Below are 22,079 nucleotides of genomic sequence, written 5' to 3' on the forward strand. Positions count from 1 at the left end.
GTGTAATAAGGCTTAAAAAAATTCTTCAATTTTTTTTCCCCCTGAAATTCACAAGAAACAAAATCTTGGAAAGTGCATAGATCAGCATGACAACAATTGGCATCAACTGCGTATGCAGCAAAAAGCTGTCGCTAAGCATGAACTAAAATAACTGCACTAAAAATAATCTGAAAAATAAACAACAGGATGTTTTTTTTAAAATAGAAAATAATCATCCAACATGCCCAATTCAAACACAAAAATAATTGAATCAAAACTTATAGCTCAGGAAAGCATTCAGCCCATCACACCCTTGACAGTTAGAAAAAGCAATTTAGGACAACAATACTTGCATTTACTTACATCTGTTGTCTACTGCTACTACCATGCTGGTTACTGAGTTACAGATTCCCTATGCTCGTTTATTAGAAAACAAATTAAATGGAAGCAGATGATTACTACCTAGCGTTCACAGTAGAATACTAGGGAAATAACTGGAACTTGGTACAATCTGTGTGAAGAACTATCTAGTGCACATTGCTCACTTTCTTAGGCTTATCACAGATCCACAGAAACCTACTTTTCAAATTGACAAACCGATCCAACAGAAGCAGGATGCTGCTTGGTCCAGAGGACATGTGCTAACACGAGAGGCTGGATAAACTTGGACTGTTTCCCCTGAGCATTCGAGGGGACTGAGGGGAGATCTGATACAGGTTTAGAAGATTAAGAGGCATAGACAGGGTGAACAGAGAGAAGTTGTTTCCCAGGGCTGATATCAGAGGGCATGCATTGAATGAGAGAGGGGGTAGGTTCAAGGGGGATGTGAGGGGCAAGCTTCTTTTTACTCAGATAATTGTGGATGCCTGGAATGCACTGCCTAGCATGGTGGTAGAGGCAAATGCATTAGAAGCTCCTAAGAGACGCTTGGATTGGCACATGGATATAAGGAAGACAGAGGGATTAGAGCTTGTGTGTTTTTGATTTGTTTTTTTTTTAGCTATTTCCGCACGACACTGTGGGCCAAATGGTCCGTTCGTGTGCTGTGCTCTATGTTCTAGAAACAATGTCAACAAAAGACCCAAAAGATAAACGGCTACTCTTCCCACAGATGTTGCCTTATCAGCTCAATCTTTCTAACACTTTTATGCTTTTATTTCAGATTTGTAATATCTACAGATTTTTGATTTTCTTTTTAATTCAAATTAGTCAAATAGAAAATATTCCTCTGAATACTTCAGGAAGTAAACAGCATTCCATAAATATCAAAAAAGTCAGAACTTAATGACAACCCCACTTAAATACGTTTAGAACTATTATAAGTGGAAACAAAGAAGTTACATTTACATAATTCTTTGCAGGAGATTGTGCAAGTCTTCAGAATACTGAATTATTCACTAACTGAATATTAAGTGTATGACTGATCAGGTAGTCTACCTTGGGTTTGCAGATATTAGTCTGAACATGAAGGAAATTGTCTCATCATTTCTGATTAGTGTAATGAATGGACAAAGACCTACTATTAACTTCTTGACCTTTATGAGAATGTACCTGATAAATGCACTGTACTGAAATGCCAACCTTGTTAGGCTAGGCAAGTTCTGGTGAAAAATTTAAGTCAGGACATTCTGACTTTCAGGCAAGAATGTAGTCATCTAAATAACATTACAAGACCTATCAATATGTGGAAATTTTATATATAAATAGAAGAATACTTTCTCTTTCCTCCTGAAGGTAGAAATTGTGGCAGGTAAATTGCCTCAGCATTTAAAACTTCAGGGTATCTAAACAATCTGTTCAATAACAACGAACCACTCCTCAACTAACACCTGCACAAGCAAGTGGGATTAATTGGAAAATACTGATAAGTTCAGCTCAAATTTAACTTTAGTGTGTTTACTGGAGTTGTAAAAAGCAAGTTGGCTTGTAGTTAAGCTGTTATCTCAAAGCGAGACAGAATTTTGAAAGAAGTACAGTCAAATCTAAGATTGCATGTAAATACCCAACACAAGGCTTAGAATCACTAATACAATAAGGGGGACATGAAGAAAGGCAAGCTGTGATCTTACTGAATGGCTTAAAGGAAGGAATGGCCTAAGTTCCTATTCCTTATACTCTCATTTACCTCATCAACCCTACTACTGACACTAGAAATATTTTCATCACAAATTCTCTAACTCTATATTCTTGGACAACAGAACTTTAAAACTCTTTATAACTTTGAATGGCAATACAATTCCATCACTTAAAGGGCAAGAAAATAATATGAATACCCAGACCCTAGTGCCACTTTCTTTTTTTCTAGTTTAACTCAAACCAGATCTATGATGAAGAACTCATAACTCACCCAGACAAAAACACTCATCTTCAGTATTGGTTAATTTTAACCCAAGATTGCCTCCACTTTATCGCAGGGCTTCCAATTTACATTGGAGTTTATTCAAATTAACTAACTGGTTTTCCTTCAGCAACATTAAAAATATTTCTACCCATTTGCCAGAATCAAAACTTGTACGCTATGCAATTGTAACAAATGGTTTCAATTCCTCTTGAACTACTTCAAAGACTGCAGATTGCTTGAAGGTGGCACATCTTCTCACTACTGTTTGACTGAACAGAATAACTCATCACTACCATTCAATTATCCCAGTGAATCATCCAGAACGCTACTGTTCCAATCTGCACCTTTAGACGTTCTTCCAACAATATCACCACATATTTACTGATGGCACCTAGTTATACGTGCTTGTGACCATCTCTTTTGGCCTGTTTATTATCTCTAAACTGTTAGATTCTCTACTTGATATCTAGCACTGACTACTCCAATGGGCTGAGCAAAGTTGTTAATTTTGCCTCCCATCACTAACTCTATTCTCCAGTCATCAACTCCATTCCCAAGCTGAATCTAAAGTGTCTCCAAGTGTGTCATATCAAATGTAGAGCTTTATTTTAAACTACAAATCCACAACACCCATTTGCACTTTCATACCATTACCCAACTTATCCCCATCTTATGTCGATGCTCTTAAACCAAAGGTCACTCAAAACTCTACAGCCTGCATCCTTATTCACATCCCAATCACTCCCCTCTCCCCATTCAATGAGCTAAATAAAGTTCCAAGTCAGACCTTAATTTTAAATTCACACCCTTAACAAACGTATCCATGGCCCACTCTTCCTGATCCATAATCTTCACTTGCCTATAATGCTCCAAAATCTTCCCCCATCTTCTGTTCTGGATCCATCCACTGCTAAAGACCAAAGCTCTAGAATTTCCTCCACAACCCATCTCGTCCAATTGTTCCCCCCAAAATACATTTTCTCACCAACAGAATGCCTTGGGCAATATCACTCACTCCTTGTAAACTTCTACCTCAGTTGTTTTTATGCTTGACAAGTCTTGCCAAGTTTACAGCACTCTATAAACAAGTTACACGGATTGTATGAAATCTCTTTGGAAACACGTTCTACGATACTTATAGGTATGCATCTGCAAGATCCACTCAAAACCGACATAGTACAGGCAGCAGGGTGAGCATCGCGTTGCCACGATTAACCCGGGTAATCGGGTAGAGCTTCCTCCCCTCTAGCCCACCTTCCCCTCCCTCTGTACCAATACCTCCACCTCCCCATCCCAACCGCAGACCCCCACCCCCAACCCTTCAGGCCGCCACTGTTCACCGAACCGAACCCCTCGGACCTTCCTATCCACCAAGCACACCCCCCCCTCTCCGCCGTTCCTCCACTTACTCGGCCGTGTCCCCTCTAGTGGGGGACGGTCCTTCCCCCACCGTGGTTGTGATGGTGAGGGTGGGCAGTACCGCCTTCCGCTTGGAAAACATTATGCTGCTCCTCGCTGTGTACTCTCAGTCTTTCCCTCCCCTCCGCTGTCCGCCTGCCTTTCTCTTCCTTACATTTGAATTTCACTGGTGCCCGTTCCTCCGACACACGCAGGGAAGTTCAGGCTCAGCACCGTCAACTACTTCCGGGGCAAGCAGGCCTACAGGCTGTCGGTGAGCTCGTGCCGCGCATTGCTATGGGAGACGAGTGGGCGGAGCTTGAAACTGGTTGCTGAGAAGAGTGATTGGCAGAGTGGCACCTGGTTGCTTTGGAAGTGTAGTTTGGTCACTACATGGGAAGGGCGGTTGCTGATTGCTATTGGGGGGGGGGGGGGGGGGGAGGTTGCTCGTTGCTATGGGAAAGGTGAAGCTTGGTTGCTGTGGGAGGGGGTGGTGCTTGGTTGCTGTGGGAGGGGGTGGTGCTTGGTTGCTGTGGGAGGGGCTGGTGCTTGGTTGCTGTGGGAAAGGTGAAGCTTGGTTGCTGTGGGAGAGGGTGGTGCCTGGTTGCTGTGGGAGGGGGTGGTGCTTGGTTGCTGTGGGAAAGGTGAAGCTTGGTTGCTGTGGGAAAGGTGAAGCTTGGTTGCTGTGGGAGGGGCTGGTGCTTGGTTGCTGTGGGAAAGGTGAAGCTTGGTTGCTGTGGGAAAGGTGAAGCTTGGTTGCTGTGGGAGGGGCTGGTGCTTGGTTGCTGTGGGAAAGGTGAAGCTTGGTTGCTGTGGGAGGGGGTGGTGCTTGGTTGCTGTGGGAGGGGGTGGTGCTTGGTTGCTGTGGGAAAGGTGAAGCTTGGTTGCTGTGGGAGGGGGTGGTGCTTGGTTGCTGTGGGAAAGGTGAAGCTTGGTTGCTGTGGGAGGGGGTGGTGCTTGGTTGCTGTGGGAAAGGTGAAGCTTGGTTGCTGTGGGAAAGATGAAGCTTGGTTGCTGTGGGAGGGGCTGGTGCTTGGTTGCTGTGGGAAAGGTGAAGCTTGGTTGCTGTGGGAGAGGGTGGTGCCTGGTTGGGGGAAGGTCCAGGTTGCTGTGCAAGTTAGGGGAAGGCCCAGTTATTGTGGAAGCAGTGGGTGGCCCATGTCATTTGAGAAAACTGGTGTTTGGTTGAAATGGAAATGGGGAAATTGATTTGCCAGAAAAGAATCAGAATCAGGTTTATTATCATAGTCTTATATGATGTGAAATTTGTTGTTTTGTGGGAACAGCACAGTTCAAAGATTAAGATTACTTTAAATTGCAAAATAAATGCATGGTGCAAAAAAAAGGGAATAATGACATAGTGTTCACAGATTCATGGGCCATTTAGAAATCTGATGTCAGAGGGACAAAGCTGTTTTCTGGATCATTGGTTGTGGATCTTCAGGCCTCTATACCTCCTCCCTGATGATGGAAATGAGAAGAGGGCATGTCTCAGATGGTGAGGATCCTTTGTGAGGTACTACCTCTTGAAGATGACCTCAATGGTGGGAAATGTTGGGTCCTGATGTTTTTGACCTGACAGTCTTCGGAAGTCACAAGGGAGGCATAGAACTTGTCGCATACAGTTGTTTATTAAACATTACAAAATGATGAGGACGAAGGAAGGAAGATGAAACGAGAGAGAGACAGAGAAAAGAGACCCTAGTGACAGGGAAAAGAACAGAGACCAAGAGAAAATGAGACCAATTCAATATGGTCTGGTCTTCATAAGCCAGACTGATAATTCCATAGATAGAGTTAACCAATGAGACAGCAATACCACAACTGCAACAACTAAAATAAAAGTATAAAATAATCAAAAGTTTAACTAAGATATGGAAATATCAAAGAGTATTGATAGTATTGTGTCATTGTTAGGAGCATTGTCTTATTAAGTAGGCACACTTATGCAAGTTTGAACTGCTCTATGAATTGATGCCCTTATTGTGGTAAAGAAAAAAAGATGTAAATTATGATTAGGCATAACAGGACAAATATTATGACTCACAATGTTGAGTAACCCCAGCTTCCTAGACTAATTGAATCCAGTGAAAGAATTCCCATCCATCAGACTGATGTATTTTAGCTGTTTCTTTATGGATACAATCAGCCACATCAGGTATGTCTTCAGACTCATCAGGTTCACTACACATGGTTCCCTTCCCACTCTTAACTGCTAAGAGAAGATCTAATGCCAAACAACACTGAAGAACCATATCACACATGCTGACTATTTCGGTTGTTACTTTCTTTAAGACACTACTAGTGTCATTGATTGCTCTTTCTAAAGCCGCAGCAACATTTTAAATCTTCTTAATACTTTTTTTGAAGTATGTGGTATATGTTGATAACATCTGATGGTAGAGCTGATGTTGAAATTTGAAGAAGAATTGGAATTGCTAAATACATGTTCAAGCGATTGAGCAAGATACTAAAGAATCACATAATTTCTATGGGTATGAAACTCAGGATTGTGATGCTTCAGTCATTTCACACTAACATATGAAAGTAAATGTTCAAAGTAAAGTTATTATCAAAATACACATAAATACATAACTATCACCATATACAACCACGAGATTCATTTTCCTCCAGGCATACTCATCAAATCTATGGAATAGTAACTAACAGAATCAATGAAAATTAACCAGTGTGCAGATGACAGCAAATTGTGCAAATGCAAATATAAATAAATAGCAAAAAATAATGAGAACATGTGATAAAGGGATAAAGAGTCACTGAAAGTGAGATCATTGGTTGTAGGAACATCTCAATGTTGAGCAAGTAAAGTTGAGTGTAGTTATCCCCTTTTATTCAAGGTTGAGGGGTAGTAACTGTTCTTGAATCTGGTGGTGAGTCCTGAGGCTCTTGTACCTTCTACCTGATGACTGCAACAGGAAGAGTGCGCGATCTGGGTGTTGGGGAGTTCTGATGATGGATCTAAGTCGCTTCTCAAGCAGGAGTTGATATGTTTCATCAGCAACCTCTCAAATCACTTCATCACTGTGGATGTAAGTGCTACTGGGTGATAGTTACTGAGCCAGGCCTCCTTGGGCACTGGTATAATTGAAGCCAGACTGATAATTCCATAGATAGAGTTAACCAATGAGACAGCAATACCACAACTGCAACAACTAAAAAAAAGTATAAAATAAAGTATAAAATAACCCAAACTATTTTGGTTGTTACTTTCTCTAAGGCACTACTAGTGTCATTGATTGCACTTTCTAAAGCTGTAGCAACATCTTAAATCTTTTTTATACTTTTTTTGAAGTGTAACCCAAACAGCTGAAGAGAAAGGTTAAAGATCTCAGTGAACACACCAGGTGCTTTCCATGGATTCAACCTCCTGAAGACAGCTGGCACATCAGCTTCAGAGACTGAGATTATAGGATCATCAGAGTTTATGATGGTTCCTCCATATTCTGACAGTCAAAGCAAAGCAAGCATAGATGACATTGAGCTCATCTGGAAGCGAAGCTTTGCTGCCTTCCAGTTGCTTGATTTAACTTCATGAGAGGTGATAGTATTTAAGCCCTGCCACAACTGTCGAGCATCCTTCATTGATTCAAGTTTGGTCTGGAATTTCTACTTGTGAGATGATTTTCTAGAGATCATAGCTGCAGCCCTTGTAGCTTTTTTTGGTCTCCAGACTTGAACGCCTCTGATCTGGCTCTCATCAGATTTCAGATCTCATGGTTCATCCAGGGCTTCTGACTGGGGTAAACTCTGAATGATTCAATGGGGACACACTCATCCACAGCTGTTTTAATAAAGTCCATTACTATCATTCAGATCTCTAGACGAGTGTTTGTACAAGGTTCAGCCCACTGACTCAAAGCAATTGCGTAATCACTCCTCTGCCTCCTGCAAACACTTCTTTGTTGTATTAATCTCTGGAGCTTTGCTTTATGGCTCTGCATGCAGGTGGGAGAAGGACAATCAAGTGATTCAATTTACCAAAATGTGGCATGGGCAAGGAATGGTAGGCATTCCTTATCTTAGTATAGCAGTGGGATGGGCTAGTTTCTTGTTTGCAGACGACATCACGCAGTGTCGCATGGTTAGATTATAGTCAGCCGCAGGTGGTATATACACTGCTGTCAGGATTATTCAGGAGGTAAATAGAATGGTCTACATTTGACCATTAGGTGTTCCAAGTCAGGGTAACATGAGTTTGACAGAACCTCCACGTCAGAGCACCAAGGAGAGTTAACCATAAAAAACTCCTTTTGCCTTTCAGCAGTATGGTTCATTTTGTGAATCGTGAAACTTTCTCATCAGACTGTTGTATCTAGGGTATCTGAAAAAAACCATGTTTTGATACAGCATACAATTGAGCAGACTCATCTACCTCTGTAGGCATTGAGTCTTGCCCTCAGATCCTCAGTTTTATTCTCTAGTGACTACACATTTGCTAACAAGATGCTGGGTAGAGGGCGCCTCATCCCTCTGCGTTTCAGTCTGACTGGGATTCTTCCTTGCCTGCCTTGCTTTTGGCTATGGTGATAAGTCTTAACTGACTGGTCTCTGTTCTTCAGTCCATCGTGAACACTGAGGTGATTTAAAAGTCCATTGTTTGGTTGAAAGTTACATGCAGCAGATTGCAGCAAAAGTAATTCAAAAGACGTATATTTAAGAGGAATTTTGGAACAATTTTCTGCAACCCACAGAAAGTTGCCAATGATCATCAGCGCCATCTTGAGAGAACGTTGGAGAATATCAAACCAAAATGATGGAAGACTTGAAACTGCAGAAATGCGGTTTTGGAGAAGAATGATGAAAATATCGTGGAAGGACAGAGTAACAAATGAGGAAGTGTTGTGAAAAGCCGGAATAAGAAGAGAACTAATATCATCAATCCGGAAATGGCAGCTGGAAGTTCTGGGACTTGGACTGAGGAAAGAGAAGCTCGAACATCTTGCAGTTAATGGCAAAATTGTTGGAAGAAAAAGTCACAGTTGACAGTGCATGACATTCATGAGTTACATCAAGGGATGGGGAGCTGAAAGTTTTGAAGAGTTTATTAGAATTTCTCAGATTAAAGACAGATGGAAGACCATGATCACCCACGTCATATGACATGTCACATAATGATGATGGGGATGAACGTATATTTTGATACACCCAACAGGTAGAGACATTAACAGCAATAGCAAATTCATGTGATACTTGCAAATATACATTATGAGTCCTCTCAACTAGTAGAAATATGAAATGACAAATAAAATTAATAAATACTTTATAATGTACAGTAGTTTTCAACTCTGTGTGAAGTCTTCCAACTGATTAGTGATTTTCTCACTATAGTCCAGCAGTGTAGGCACGGAGTCAAAAGTTACTAGCACATTAACCTCAGTGTTTGTTGACCTCATTGGGAACCACATTAGCTCGCTGGCAGTGGCTAGCGAGTATCCACTTACTTTTACACTCTACTTTTACTGCTGAGTTAGTAATTAACAGCACTTGATAAGGACCTTGCTATTGAATGCCAGTAGTTCCTTATATGCTTTTTAAACAGAACCCACTTGCCACGGATCAGGGTGTGTCCTCCTTCTGCTGAATCACTCCAAATAGCAGAAACCTATTGAAAAGCAGACTGTACAGTTTGGAATAATTTTACACAATAGTTAACAAAATTGTCTGCCATAATATGTATATCAGCCTCTCTGTGATCAAGAGTTCCTGGCAGTGACATGGGTCATCCTTCAAGGAGACTTTGTTTTCTTGTTTGGGGTTGCTCTGATGCTATATAAGACCATAGGAAGAGCCTTAGTCAGTCACTGTTTGATGATTCCATTCACTCCTTGGGCTTGGAACTCTGGTTTAAGTGGACAGTGGAAAGACCATTCAATATTCATCAGTTGATATAATTCCTGACAAACACTCCCAGTGAAATGTGGCTCCTTGGACAGAGTTGCTGGGACATGGCAATCCCCATCTGGGAATATAGTCTATGCTAATAATTATTTTTCTGAATTGTATTAGCTTTTCCTTTGCTCCAGGATTTGTTTTCCGGCAGGTCATGCATCATGTTTGTCAAGCGTATGCCCTGAATTTTGGATTCCACTATTGCCGGGAGAATCTGTTGATCATCTTTTTCAAGGGAGTGTATCTGCTATGGAGATAAGGAATAACATAGCTGCAATTAATCTATGACTAGTGCTATATCTCCATGTTCCATCACTGTTTAACCTCCCTCCATTCTCCATCCATAACCACTTTTCTTGGTTAGAGCATCTCTCAAATATACCTTGTATGTTTGTCTGTGATACAGAATTCAACTTTGTTTCCATAGTTTCAGTTGCCATTTTCACTGCATATGTTCCCAGTACTTCTTTTAATTCTTTGACATTTCTAGAAAAATATCTTTTACTTCTTTTACCCCTACATGTGCTTTTATTGCAATTTCATCCATTAATGCATTTCCATGACTTTCCATTGTAGTCATTTTAACATTTTAATTTAGTCACTTCTAATGGAAATTGTATGACATTTATGAGTTCTTGTACTAGTTACCCTTCCTTGATTGGGGTTTCTACTGCTATACGATATCCCCTTGGCCTCCATAAGTTTCCAAAGTCATGAACAACTCAAAAAAATCTAGAATCAGTGTAGTTATTAGCTGATCTTCCTTCTGCCATTCTACGAACTTCAATCAGGGCTTTCAGTTCTGCCTGTTGGGCAGAGGAACCTGAAGCTGTGCTCCCTGATGGTTGTACTTCACTTTCAGAAACAACGCCCCATCCAGCATTTTGCATTCCTGTCTTAATTGTAGAGGAGGCATCGGTGCACAGAATCAGATTTGGGTTCAATAGAAGCATTTCCTTTTAATAATTTGCATTTTCATTCCATGTTGTTATCCTTACACAGTCATGGTCAACATAGTTTCCTATGAATTCAGCATCATCATTCCCAATTAGTAAGTTAACATACAAGCCATCTGTGTTTTGTTCCACTAAGGCAAGCAAGGGCTGCAATAAAGTGCTTAGTGGTTTTTGAATTCAATTATACATCCATTGCATCCAACATTGTTTGTTGTAACTATGTCCTCAGATTAGAATCTCCTGACTTTTGGAAGGCAGGGGACTGAACTTGTTTCTGTTATCCACCTTGCTTCCTATACCAACAATTTCTAGCCCAATTTCCTCTTTTACCACAAAGGTGACATTTTGTTTTAGGGGATTGGCCTAGGAGATGTGGCTCAGAATGAGATTGCTGCAGTACACTCGAGGAATTCCAGTCCCACTTTTTCTGTTGATGAAACAATGATTGTTGACCCATGGTCAGTGGCTGTTGATCAACAGATAACTGATCTGTAATGATTCTAATTGGATTTTGATATCCCATTCCACTGGTTTGGTGGCTTATATGGAACACCATCTTCATCCCAGTTTGTTTTTGTCAGCTTCACCATTTTACCACTATTGGTTTCATGCCGTCCATTAAAGTTGACATAAAGGACCATATGTAGAGGCCTTTGTGTTATTTTCATTTAATCCCAGAACTCCTGAATAACCTAATAGAGGCAGAGAATAGTACAGCACAAAACAGGCCATTCAGCCCATCTAGTCAGTGCTGAACCATTTAAGCAGCCTACTCCCATTGATCTGCCCTTCATAACCCTACCATCCATATACTTATCCAAACTTCTCTTCAGTATTGAAATCAAACTCACATCCACCACCTGTGCTGGCAACTCACTTCACACTCTCCCACCTTAACCAAACTGCCGTGTAGCGGTCCTCATATTCAGAAACATCCTCAAAAACCTTTTGCTTGCAAGCAATGGCTTCCCTCCAATTAGTCTGTATTGAGCTCTCTTCTTCCAACTACCTCTGAATATCATCCGTTTTGTTTATCATCTCCCATGTTGTCGCCAACTCTGTCAGTCAACTGTCTGATTTGCTGAGAAGAAAACATAGTTGTCAAAATTTGGATGGTGTCACATGGGTGCAATTTGTATACTCATATATGTGTTTAAGAATCTTAGGTATATATATAGCTAGAGTGCCTAAAACTTTTACAGAGTACCACAAATTATGACTTTCTGGTTACCAAATAATGCTTAAAACTACTGATCTAATAAGATAAAAGATGTAGGGGCAGAAGTAGGCCACTTGGCCCATTGAGTCTACTCTGCCATTTAATAATGTGCTGATCCAATTCATCCAGTCATCCCCTTTCCCCTGCCTTCTCCCCATACGAAGCTAAGTATTTTTATTTCTCAGCAGACCAGGCAGCTCCTATGGAAAAGAGTAAACAGTTGACATTTTGGGCCAAGACTCTTCATTAGGATTTCACCAGTCCTGATGAAGGGTCTTGGCCTGAAATGTTGACAGTTTGCTCTTTTCCATAGATGCTGCCTGACCTGCTGAGTTCCTCCAGCATTTTGTGTTTTGCTTTGGATATCCAGCACCTGCAGATTTTCTTGTGTTTGTGATACTAGTCTTATTTCTGTTTCCCAACCACCTTCCTACTTTAACCAATATCCAATACTGTGCAAAAGTCTGAATATACTGTATATATGCCAAATACTTTTGCACAGTACTGTAACTTCTCAATATGTTGAAGCTCAACCCAGATATTCAAACTTCCTTTTTTGGCACATGGAATTTCTTTGAATCATTTATCCATCTTTTTTGGTTCAGGTGGTTGATGAAAAGCCACTTGTCTCCTTTCATAGATTCCATCTTCAGTCCTGCATGTCTTCACTTTATTGGGGCAAGCCTTGACATGGATGCCAATTCTATTGTTTCACCAGTGTCATTTGAGTTGTCCGCACTTCCCAAGGAGAAGTGCCACTGGCGGGACTGTCCACCCGAGCTCCCTGCAGGTCTTTCTGATACTGCTTCAGTTCAGTTCAAAGCTCCATACAATGCACTTCAATTCAATTACACTAATTACACTAATCATGTTGTTCTTTCACAGGTTCAGTTAATGCAAAGATTTGCTCTTTGGACTTTATGCTGTCTCTGTCATACTGTTTTTGCAGTTTTTTAAACAGTTTTCCCTTTCCTTTTCCACTTGTTCAGTTAACTTTTCCACTCGTCCCACTAGGTCATTAATTACATTTTCCAACAGGCGACATGTCCACTTAAACTCATGGATGTGTTTTTCTTAGACATTGCATTCATGTTTTCTTACCTGTGATAACACTGTTAATGTCTGGTCAGCTTTTTTCTTTCCTAAAGGCACTCTCTGGATCTTATTCCATGCCTTTATGTTATCATTTGCCTTTACAGTCACATTTGAAGACTCAACATTGATTGTATATTTCATCTGGATGTTTTTTCAGTAATCTTGTCAAATGGTAATGTTTTATTCAGGTAAGAACTCAAAACCTCAGTCATCTGTTCGCACATAACTGGAGATTTTGTTATCCTTTTTCTGTAGTAGGTTTCATGACTTAATTTGCATGTACTTTTTAACACTTGGACTGCAATTGAAATACTGTGGGATTGCATTGAAATATTATTGGTTTGCAATCAAAATATTGTAGGATAGTAATCAGAATTTCGTAGGAGTGCAATTGGAATGTCATAGGATTGCAATCAGAATATTACTGGTTTGCAAACAAGCTTTTAAAAATTGGATTGCAATCTAAGTGTTTTTTTTTAAGCACTGGATTACAATCAGGGTAGTATGAATTTGAGTATAATGGTAATTTTAGTGCCAATCTGATTTTAGCAGAGTAACAAAGGTAAATGAAGTTTTTTTTACTCTTAAACTAGCAATAGATGGTGCACTGAAGCAAGAATGAGGCGATTTCTTTGATGATTTGGAAAATAAGGAGGAAGGTCTTGCCTCTTATTTAGGTCCGCACGGCAATGGATTTCACTTCATCTTCGAAGTCCTTAAATCTGTGCAACCATCCTGCTAACTATGCCAAAATTGTTTAATCCTAACGTCTTTGACCCAAGGTTCTTTGGAAGTTATGAATGAGGCATAAAACATGTTGCTTATGCTTGTTTATTAAGCATTACTAGTATGAAGAAGACAAAGGAAGGAAGATGGTGCATGAGGGTGAGAAAGGGAAAGGGAAAAGAACAAAGAGACAAAGAGCAAAATATACCAGCTCAACATGGTCAGGTCTTCTTATACCAGACTGCTCATTCCATTGAATTTCTATAGATAACAGTCCCTATTTAAGTAATGCAATACCAGAACTGCAACCACTAAAAAACACACTGAACAATTACAACTATATGGGTAATTATAAAAAAATACAAACAAACAAGTAAATTAAACTACAAGAGAAATAACAATTATACAGTGCAATATAAAGGAGGGTGGTTCTTGTTGTTAGGGTGTATTTTGGAGATGCAAAATAGCAAATATTAACCAGATTTGAATTTCTGTCTCTCTATCTCTCTTCCTCCTCCCTCCCATCTCTCTCCCCCACTACCCTCTCTCTCTCTCACTCTCTCTCCCTCTCATCTCCTCTTCTCCCCTTTTCCCCCTCCCTCTCTCTGTCCCTCTCTCTCATGACTCCAAAGGCTGCTAGCTTATGTGTATCCCAAATAAAGACCTTTATGATTTTTATATCTACCAGCTGCATTTCTCTGGTGAGTTACAACATTTGGGGGCTCGTCCAGGATACCTCCATGACTCGTCCTGTGGCTAATGATCTCAGCAGTCTAAGTGGGTGAGTATTTTTAAAATTAGCACTTACATTCATCAGATTGGTATCTATGGGATCATGAGGAATCATAAACACAACAGAGAGAACTGGTAGATGTAAAGGTAATGTGGAGTGTGTGCATTCATGTGTGTTTAAATAAGAGAATAAACACTTGTCTGTCAATTTAGTGAGACAGGGCCACCAGTTGCAAAGGGTGGTCACTAACCATTTGGGATGCCAGAGTACTCTTTTAGGAAACTGTATAGTGGCAGGTGTGTGTGTGTGTGTGTGTGTGTGTGTGTGTGTGTGTGTGTGTGAAGAATAAGTCTGTAATCTTGGTGTAACAGTTTTAAATGCAAAGGAATACAACAAGCATTATGAGATTATCAGATGCACATAAGTGGCAGATTGCAGAGTATATATTCTGCGGTTTTAAGTATGCACTGCTTAATTTTTATTCATCAGTTATAGTTGACAGCAGTTCCCAGCAATGTGAACAAGACACAAGCAAGACTGTGATCATGTGAAGTTAAGATGGGGGTGGGGAAGAGATGTATAAAACCCATAAGCAGTACCATATCAAAGCAGTTCAGGATACAGTGAAGGAACTAAAACACCAGGGGATACTCAGAGAGACTGCATTAATCACTATCTCATCTATCTGGACAACAAAGAAGCCAGATGGATTATATTGGTCAACCATAGATGATACTGCCCTTTATAAGACCACGCCAAGATCACATCCCACTGAGGAGAGCCCTGTTACAATCCTGAATGGCCTGGCTCCAGAACATAATATTTTCTCAGTCCTGGACATCATTAATAGATTTTGGGGACTCCCTTTAGCAGCTGAGTCAGTATTTTTAAAATGATCACCAAAATCCCAAGACAGATTTGTTTTCATCCTGTTTGGGCAGCAGTGTGCGTGGACTTGACTCCTGCAGGGATTCCATGATAGCCCAGCCAGTTTTCATAAGATCATGGTGCAGCTTAATTTATCACACTACCCCTCGACCATCTTAGAATAAGTAGATGGTCTACTAATCACTTCAGAAGATGAAGCGGGCCATTTAGGGGCGATAGCTAATGTTTTAGAGAAACTGTGAGCCGAGGGGTTTAAAATCAGTCCACTCAAGGCCCAGTGGATTACAATCAGGATAGCTTGAATTTGAGATGTTGTCACCCAGGAACTTAAAGCTGCTCACGCTCGTCACCGCTGACCCCTCAATGAGGACAGAAGTATGTTCTCCCAACTTCACATTCCTAAAGACAACAATCAATTCCCTGGTCTTTCTGATGTTGAGTCTGGGGTTGCTGTTGCAACTCCACTCAACCAGCTGATCTAGGTCACTCCCAAATGCCTATACAAAGTGTTCTTGATGTGGGAGCAGATTATTAGGACATATAGATAAGCATTTTTGCAATGTGAGAAGCGATGGGCAGAAGAATACTTTAGGAAATGATTGAAAGTGCTGGTTGTCATGGAAAGATGGTGAGATACAGAAATGGGATTGAAACTATTAGTTCAGGATGGATGGAGGGTTGATTGGAATGGAGGATGGACAGAGGGTTGATTGGAATGGAGGATGAACAGAGGGTTGATTGGAATGGAGGATAGATGGAGGGTTGATTGGAATGGAAGATGGGTGGAGTGTTGATTGGAATGGAAGTTGGGTGGAGTGTTGATTGGAATGGAAGATGAACAGAGGGTTGATTGGAATGGAGGATAGATGGAGGGTTGATTGGAATGGAGGAAGAACAGAGGGTTGATTGGAATGGAAGATAGGTGGAAGGTTGATTGGAATGGAAGTTGGGTGGAGTGTTGATTGGAATGGAGGATGAACAGAGGGTTGATTGGAATGGAGGATAGATGGAGGGTTGATTGGAATGGAGGATGAACAGAGGGTTGATTGGAATGGAAGATAGGTGGAAGGTTGATTGGAATGGAAGATGAACAGAAGGTTGATTGGAATGGAGGATGAACTGAGGGTTGATTGGAATGGAAGATAGGTGGAAGGTTGATTGGAATGGAAGATGGACGGAGGGTTGATTGGAATGGAGGATGAACAGAGGGTTGATTGGAATGGAAGATGGACGGAGGGTTGATTGGAATGGAGGATGAACAGAGGGTTGGTTGGAATGGAAGATGGGTAGAGTGTTGATTGGAATGGAAGATGAACAGAGGGTTGGTTGGAATGGAAGATGGGTGGAGTGTTGATTGGAATGGAAGATGGGTGGAGTGTTGATTGGAATGGAAGATGAACAGAGGGTTGATTGGAATGGAGGATGAACAGAAGGTTGATTGGAATGGAAGATGTACGGAGGGTTGATTGGAATGGAGGATGAACAGAAAGTTGATTGGAATGGAAGATGGACAGATGGTTGATTGGAATGGAGGATGGATGGAGGATTGATTGGAATGGTGGATGAACAGAGGGTTGATTGTTCTGGAAGATCGCGAAGGGTTGATTGGAATGGAGGATGAACAGAGCATTGATCGGAATGGAGGATGGATGTAGGGTTGATTGGCATGGAAATTGGTCAGTGGGTTGATTGTTCTGGAAGATTGCGGAGGGTTGATCAGAATGGAGGATGAATAGAAGGTTGAATGGAATGGAGGATAAACAGAGGGTTGTTTGGAATGGAGGGTGAACAGATGGTTGATTGGAATACAAGATGGACGGAGGGTTGATTGGAATGGAGGATGAACAGAGGGTTGATTGGAATGGAAGATGGAAGGATGATTAAATGGAATGGAAGATGAATGGAAGGTTGATTGGAATGGAAGATGGATGCTCGGTTAAATTGAATGGAAGTTGAATAGGCAGTTGCTGGTTCTTGGTCTCAGAGCCCTTATCCCATCCTAAATGTTCATGAGTGTTTTTAGTGGGAAAGGAAATGAGAAATTAATTGTGAGCTAATTGTTATTGAAATAGACTGAGAGCATAAAGCACAAAAATTGGGTTGCAAGTGCAAGAAGTAATTAGGAAAGCCTAGGGAATGTTGTGGCTTACTGTAGAAGATGTGGAATCTAAATGTAAGAGGGTTTGAAGAAACCTTATTGGGCATGGCTGAGACAGTCCTTGGATATGGTTTTGGGGTCCATACAATAGAAAAGATATATCTGCATTGAAGGCAGTTCAGAGGAAGTTTATTGGTTTAATTCTTGTGATGAAAGGTTAACATCTGAAATGAAGGTTGGGCTGGTTGGATTCATGCTCATTGGAAATGAGAAAGAGATGCATTTATGAAGATGGCACGCCAGCGGCTATATTTCATTAGGTTGTTGAGACATGTCACTAATGACTTTAGCAAATTTCTACAGATGTACCATGCATCACCCCATCTGGTATGGAGGGGCTGCTGCACAGGATTGGAAAACAATGCTGGAAGTTGTAGACTAGGATAGCTCCTTCATGGGCACTAGCCTATCCACCATTGAGGATATATTCAAACGACAATGTCTAAAATACATGATATCCATCATTAGGGACTTCCTCCACTCAGGGTATGCCTGATTCGCATTACTACCATCGGAGAGGAAGTATAGGAGCATGAAGCACACTGTTAATATTTTAGGACCAGCCTCTTTACTCTGCCATCTTATTTCTGAATGGACAATGAACCCATGAACGATACCTCACCATTTTTGCTCTCTGTTTGCACTACAACTTAAATATTTAATATATATTTCTTATTATAATTTATTGTATATTTTATGTATGCTATAAATGGAGGGGGAGCTGCATTGCCACAGCTTTGGGGAAGACTAGGCCGAGGCTGCAGGTTCACCTGTGCAGCCAACCAGCAGAGGAAAAGCTGAGGTGCTGTGGGAGCCCCTGCGGGACATGCTGGAACCTGTACTTGGTTTGGGTGCTGCCCTCTGGTGTTCACTCAGTACGCACTCCAGTGTTAACACGATGAATGAACAAGCTGGACCACGGCAATTTACCATCAATTCTACAGTTATGCCACTCAGGGACTTGAATTTTTTTTTTCTTTGTGACTGTTTTTCTGGCATCATAACCATATTGCTTTTGCGCAACGTGATGTGTGCTGTTGGTAATGTGTTTTGCACTTTGGCCACAGAGGAACCCTGTTTTGTTTGGTTGTATTTATATGTGGTTGAATGATAATTAAATTTGAACTTGTATTGCTGCTGTAGAATGACAAATTTCATGATACATTAGTGATAATAAAATTGATTCTGAAAACAAAATACAGGAGACATTGTGTTCCACTGCCTCCTGGGAGACTTTGCCAAGGGTGAAACTGAAAGATTATTTCAGGGAAAACGAAGCTTAATTTTGACAGTGCTTGATCATTCTCCTCTCAGCCTGCTCTAACCTGCTGCCAAAGAGGTTGATGGGAGAAGATTCTCCGCCTCCATCTGGTGGCCAGTTTTGAAACTACGTCAAAGCTTCGATTCCCACTCAAAGAGTGCATGGGGATCAAATCGAGTATATTGCCATATGATGTGTGCAATGAAAAACTTACTTTCAGCACTATCACAGGTTCATAAGATCATATAAGTGGCTTCCACAAGAAAAATATATATAAAGTGTAAATTATACCTGATTTAAACAAGAAAGAACACAATTAGAACAAAATCTACTTCAGTGTAAAGTGATCATAGTGTTGTTGTACCGAGGTAGTGATTAGGGTTTTTTCAAGAACTGAATGCTTGAAGGGAAGTAGCTGTTCTTGATCTGGTGTTGTAGAACTTCCTACCTCCTACTGGATGGTATCTGTGAAGAGACAGTAATCTTTTCCTAATAATAATTATTCCATTTATAATGAATAAAGCGAAAGGAAAAAGAGGTTTTTGGACAGATAGTATACAATATTTTTAATGAGATATGCATATATTTAAGCAAATTTTGATTGGAAATTTACAGATTCAATCATTTTCAGAGGGGAAGAGCCCAGGTTGAGACTTTGAAGGATTATAGTGAGTGACTCTGGGCTGGGAAAGATCGATCTTATTCCATGGTCCTCTCCTGACACTTGCTGTCTTGTAGATGTTTCATTAGCAGATGTAAATTTGGTCCTGTGACAAAGCTTAATGTTCAGGACCTTCTGTGATGAAGATCTAAATGGAGATTCACACTGTTTGGGAAATAGTGCTGTGTTTTATTTCTTTAGATGTTGATATAAAAACAAAATATAGAAGAAACCATTATGAACTTAGTTTGAGCAGCTATGAAGATGACATTCTCAGTCATAGTTGATGCTTGTGGATCAGGAACATTGTAATACAACATTCTCCACACTGGCAATTTGCAGCCAGGCATTCCCTGTTGTGGAAATTACAGCTGTTAGCATCTAGCCCAACCAATCAAATGGTCATGTGCACAAATACAGTGAGGTACAGCACAGCAGCATCATCATTGGCACATACATAGAGTAGATAATAGACTACAGCACAACAGGCCCTTGGACACATCTGCCTAGTCCCATCGACCTACACCCAGAGCATGGCCCTCCATAGACCTCCCATCCATGTGCCTGTCCAATTTTTCTTAAATGTTGAAATCAAACCCGCATCCTCCGCCTGCATTGGCAGCTCGTTCCACACCCTCACCACCCTCTGAGTGAAGAGGTTCCCTTTAGCCCATGACCTTTAGTTGTAGTCAAACCCAACCTCAGTGGAAAAAGTCTGTTTGCATTAACTCTATCTATACCCCTCATAATTTTGTATACCTCTATCAAATCTCCCCTCAATCCTCTACATTCTAGGGAATAAATTCCTAACCTATTCAACTTTTTCCTATAATTCAGGTCCTCCAGTCCCGGCATCCTTGTAAATTTCCTCTGCACTCTTTCAATCTTATTTATATCTGTCCTGTAGGTAGGTGACTAAAACTGCACACAATACTCCAAGTTAGGCCTCACCAATGTCTTTAACATAACATCCCAACTCCTGTACTCAATACTTTGATTTATGATGGGCAATGTGCCAAGAGCTTTCTTTAGGGCCCTACCTATCTGTGATGCCACCTTCAAGGAACTGTGGATCTGTATTCGCAGATCCCTCTGTTCTACCGCACTCCTCAGTGCCAGACAACTCATCATGTAAGACCTACCCTGGCTGATCCTCCCAAAGTGCAACACCTCACACTTGTCTGCATTAAATTCCATCTGCCATTATTCAGCCTGTTTTTACAGCTGGTCCAGATCTTGCTGAAATCTTTGATAGTCTCGCTTGCTGTCTTACTACACCCCCAAACTTCCTGACATCTGCAAGTTTGCTGATCTAGTTAACCACATTGTCCATAAGATCTTAAGATACATGCGCAAAATTAGGCCATTTGGCCCATTGAATCTGCTCCACCATTTCATCATGGCTGACCCATTTCCCTCAGCCTATCTCCTGCCTTCTTCTTGTATCCCTACTTGCCCTGACTAATCAAGAATCTATCAATGTCAATCTATCAATGTATCCAATGACTTGACCTCCACAGCTGCCTGCGGCAACAAATTCCACAGATTCTCCACTCTCTGGCTAAAGAAATTCCACCTCATTTCCATTCTAAAAGGACGTCACACTATTCTGAGGTTGTGTCCTTTGACCTTTGACTCCCCCACAATAGAAACATCCTCTCCACATCCATTCTATTGAGGCATTTCAATATTCGATAGGATTCATTGAGGTGATCTCTCAATCTTCTCCTTTGATCCCTCTCCAATGTCAGCATGTTCTTTCTTAGATCAGGGGCACAGAACTGCTCTCTATACTCCAAGTGAGGCCTCACCAGTGCTGTACAGCCTCAGCAAAATGTTCTTTATGGTTCATGTGTAAGGGACTCTTGGTAGGGGACTGGGGGCTTGTGGAAAGGATAACACTGAGTCAAACTTCTTGGCAATCCATGAGAGAGCTTGAACGTAGCACAAATGACTTACATTCCATCAACTGCAGGTCTTCAGCATGTGCCCTACGCAGGCTGCAACATTGACTCGATTGCATATTTATCTATCATGCAGGATCATCGCACTTACGATTTCAGGAATAAAGTCTACACGAAGGAGAGATGGGCGGACAGTTATGTGGGACGATTTATCATCATATAAGCTTTATTTAAGAATAGCACAATGTACAGTGAAACCTCAAGATGTGCTTCTTTACATTAAAATCATTTTGTGACTTTAAAAAGGTATGATTATACACAACAAGAGTTAGCTTTGAGTTCTAAATTTGTCAACATCAGTGATATGAATTGGGCTACCTTATGATGGACTTCTTGACAGGAAGACTACAGTCAGTCCATGTCGACAGCTACATCTCTAGCTCCGTCATGCCGAGCAGCAGCGCTCCCCAGGGCTGCGTGCCCAGGCTCGTGTTGTTTATGCTGCAGGCACGTTACTGTACTGCTGGATCCAACTCAAACCAAACTATCAAGTTCACTGATGACACAAGAGACTGCAGAGACAAAAGGCTTTACCCATGGATCTGAACATTTGTTCTTTTGAAATATATTATACATAATACAAAATTCTTTTTGAAGGTTATTAGCAAACCTGACTTTTACCCCTCCTTCAAATAGTGCATTCACAAGCATTGCAATATGCTGTGTAAGAAGGTCCAGATCTCCCAGCTCAATCATCCGGATCAAACGGATCATTTACCTAAAACATTCTCTGTTTCTCCCTTCTCAGATGCTGCATGATCTGTAGAAAATTTCCAGTACTTTCTATTTT

General features: G+C 41.0%; 1 protein-coding gene across 1 annotated transcript in view; it reads right to left on the reverse strand.

The window, feature by feature from the left end:
• The window catches only part of LOC132406270 (dual specificity mitogen-activated protein kinase kinase 2), a 76,068-nt gene extending 72,095 nt beyond the window's left edge, over positions 1-3,973 (reverse strand). The window contains exon 1 of the mRNA XM_059991680.1: positions 3,730-3,973. Coding sequence (XP_059847663.1) covers positions 3,730-3,821 — 92 coding nt within the window. The 5' untranslated portion in view covers positions 3,822-3,973. The remainder of the gene's footprint in view (positions 1-3,729) is intronic.
• Between the last annotated feature and the right edge of the window lie 18,106 nt (positions 3,974-22,079).

The sequence above is a fragment of the Hypanus sabinus genome, chromosome 16, assembly GCF_030144855.1.
Source record: "Hypanus sabinus isolate sHypSab1 chromosome 16, sHypSab1.hap1, whole genome shotgun sequence".
Classification (NCBI taxonomy): domain Eukaryota; kingdom Metazoa; phylum Chordata; class Chondrichthyes; order Myliobatiformes; family Dasyatidae; genus Hypanus; species Hypanus sabinus.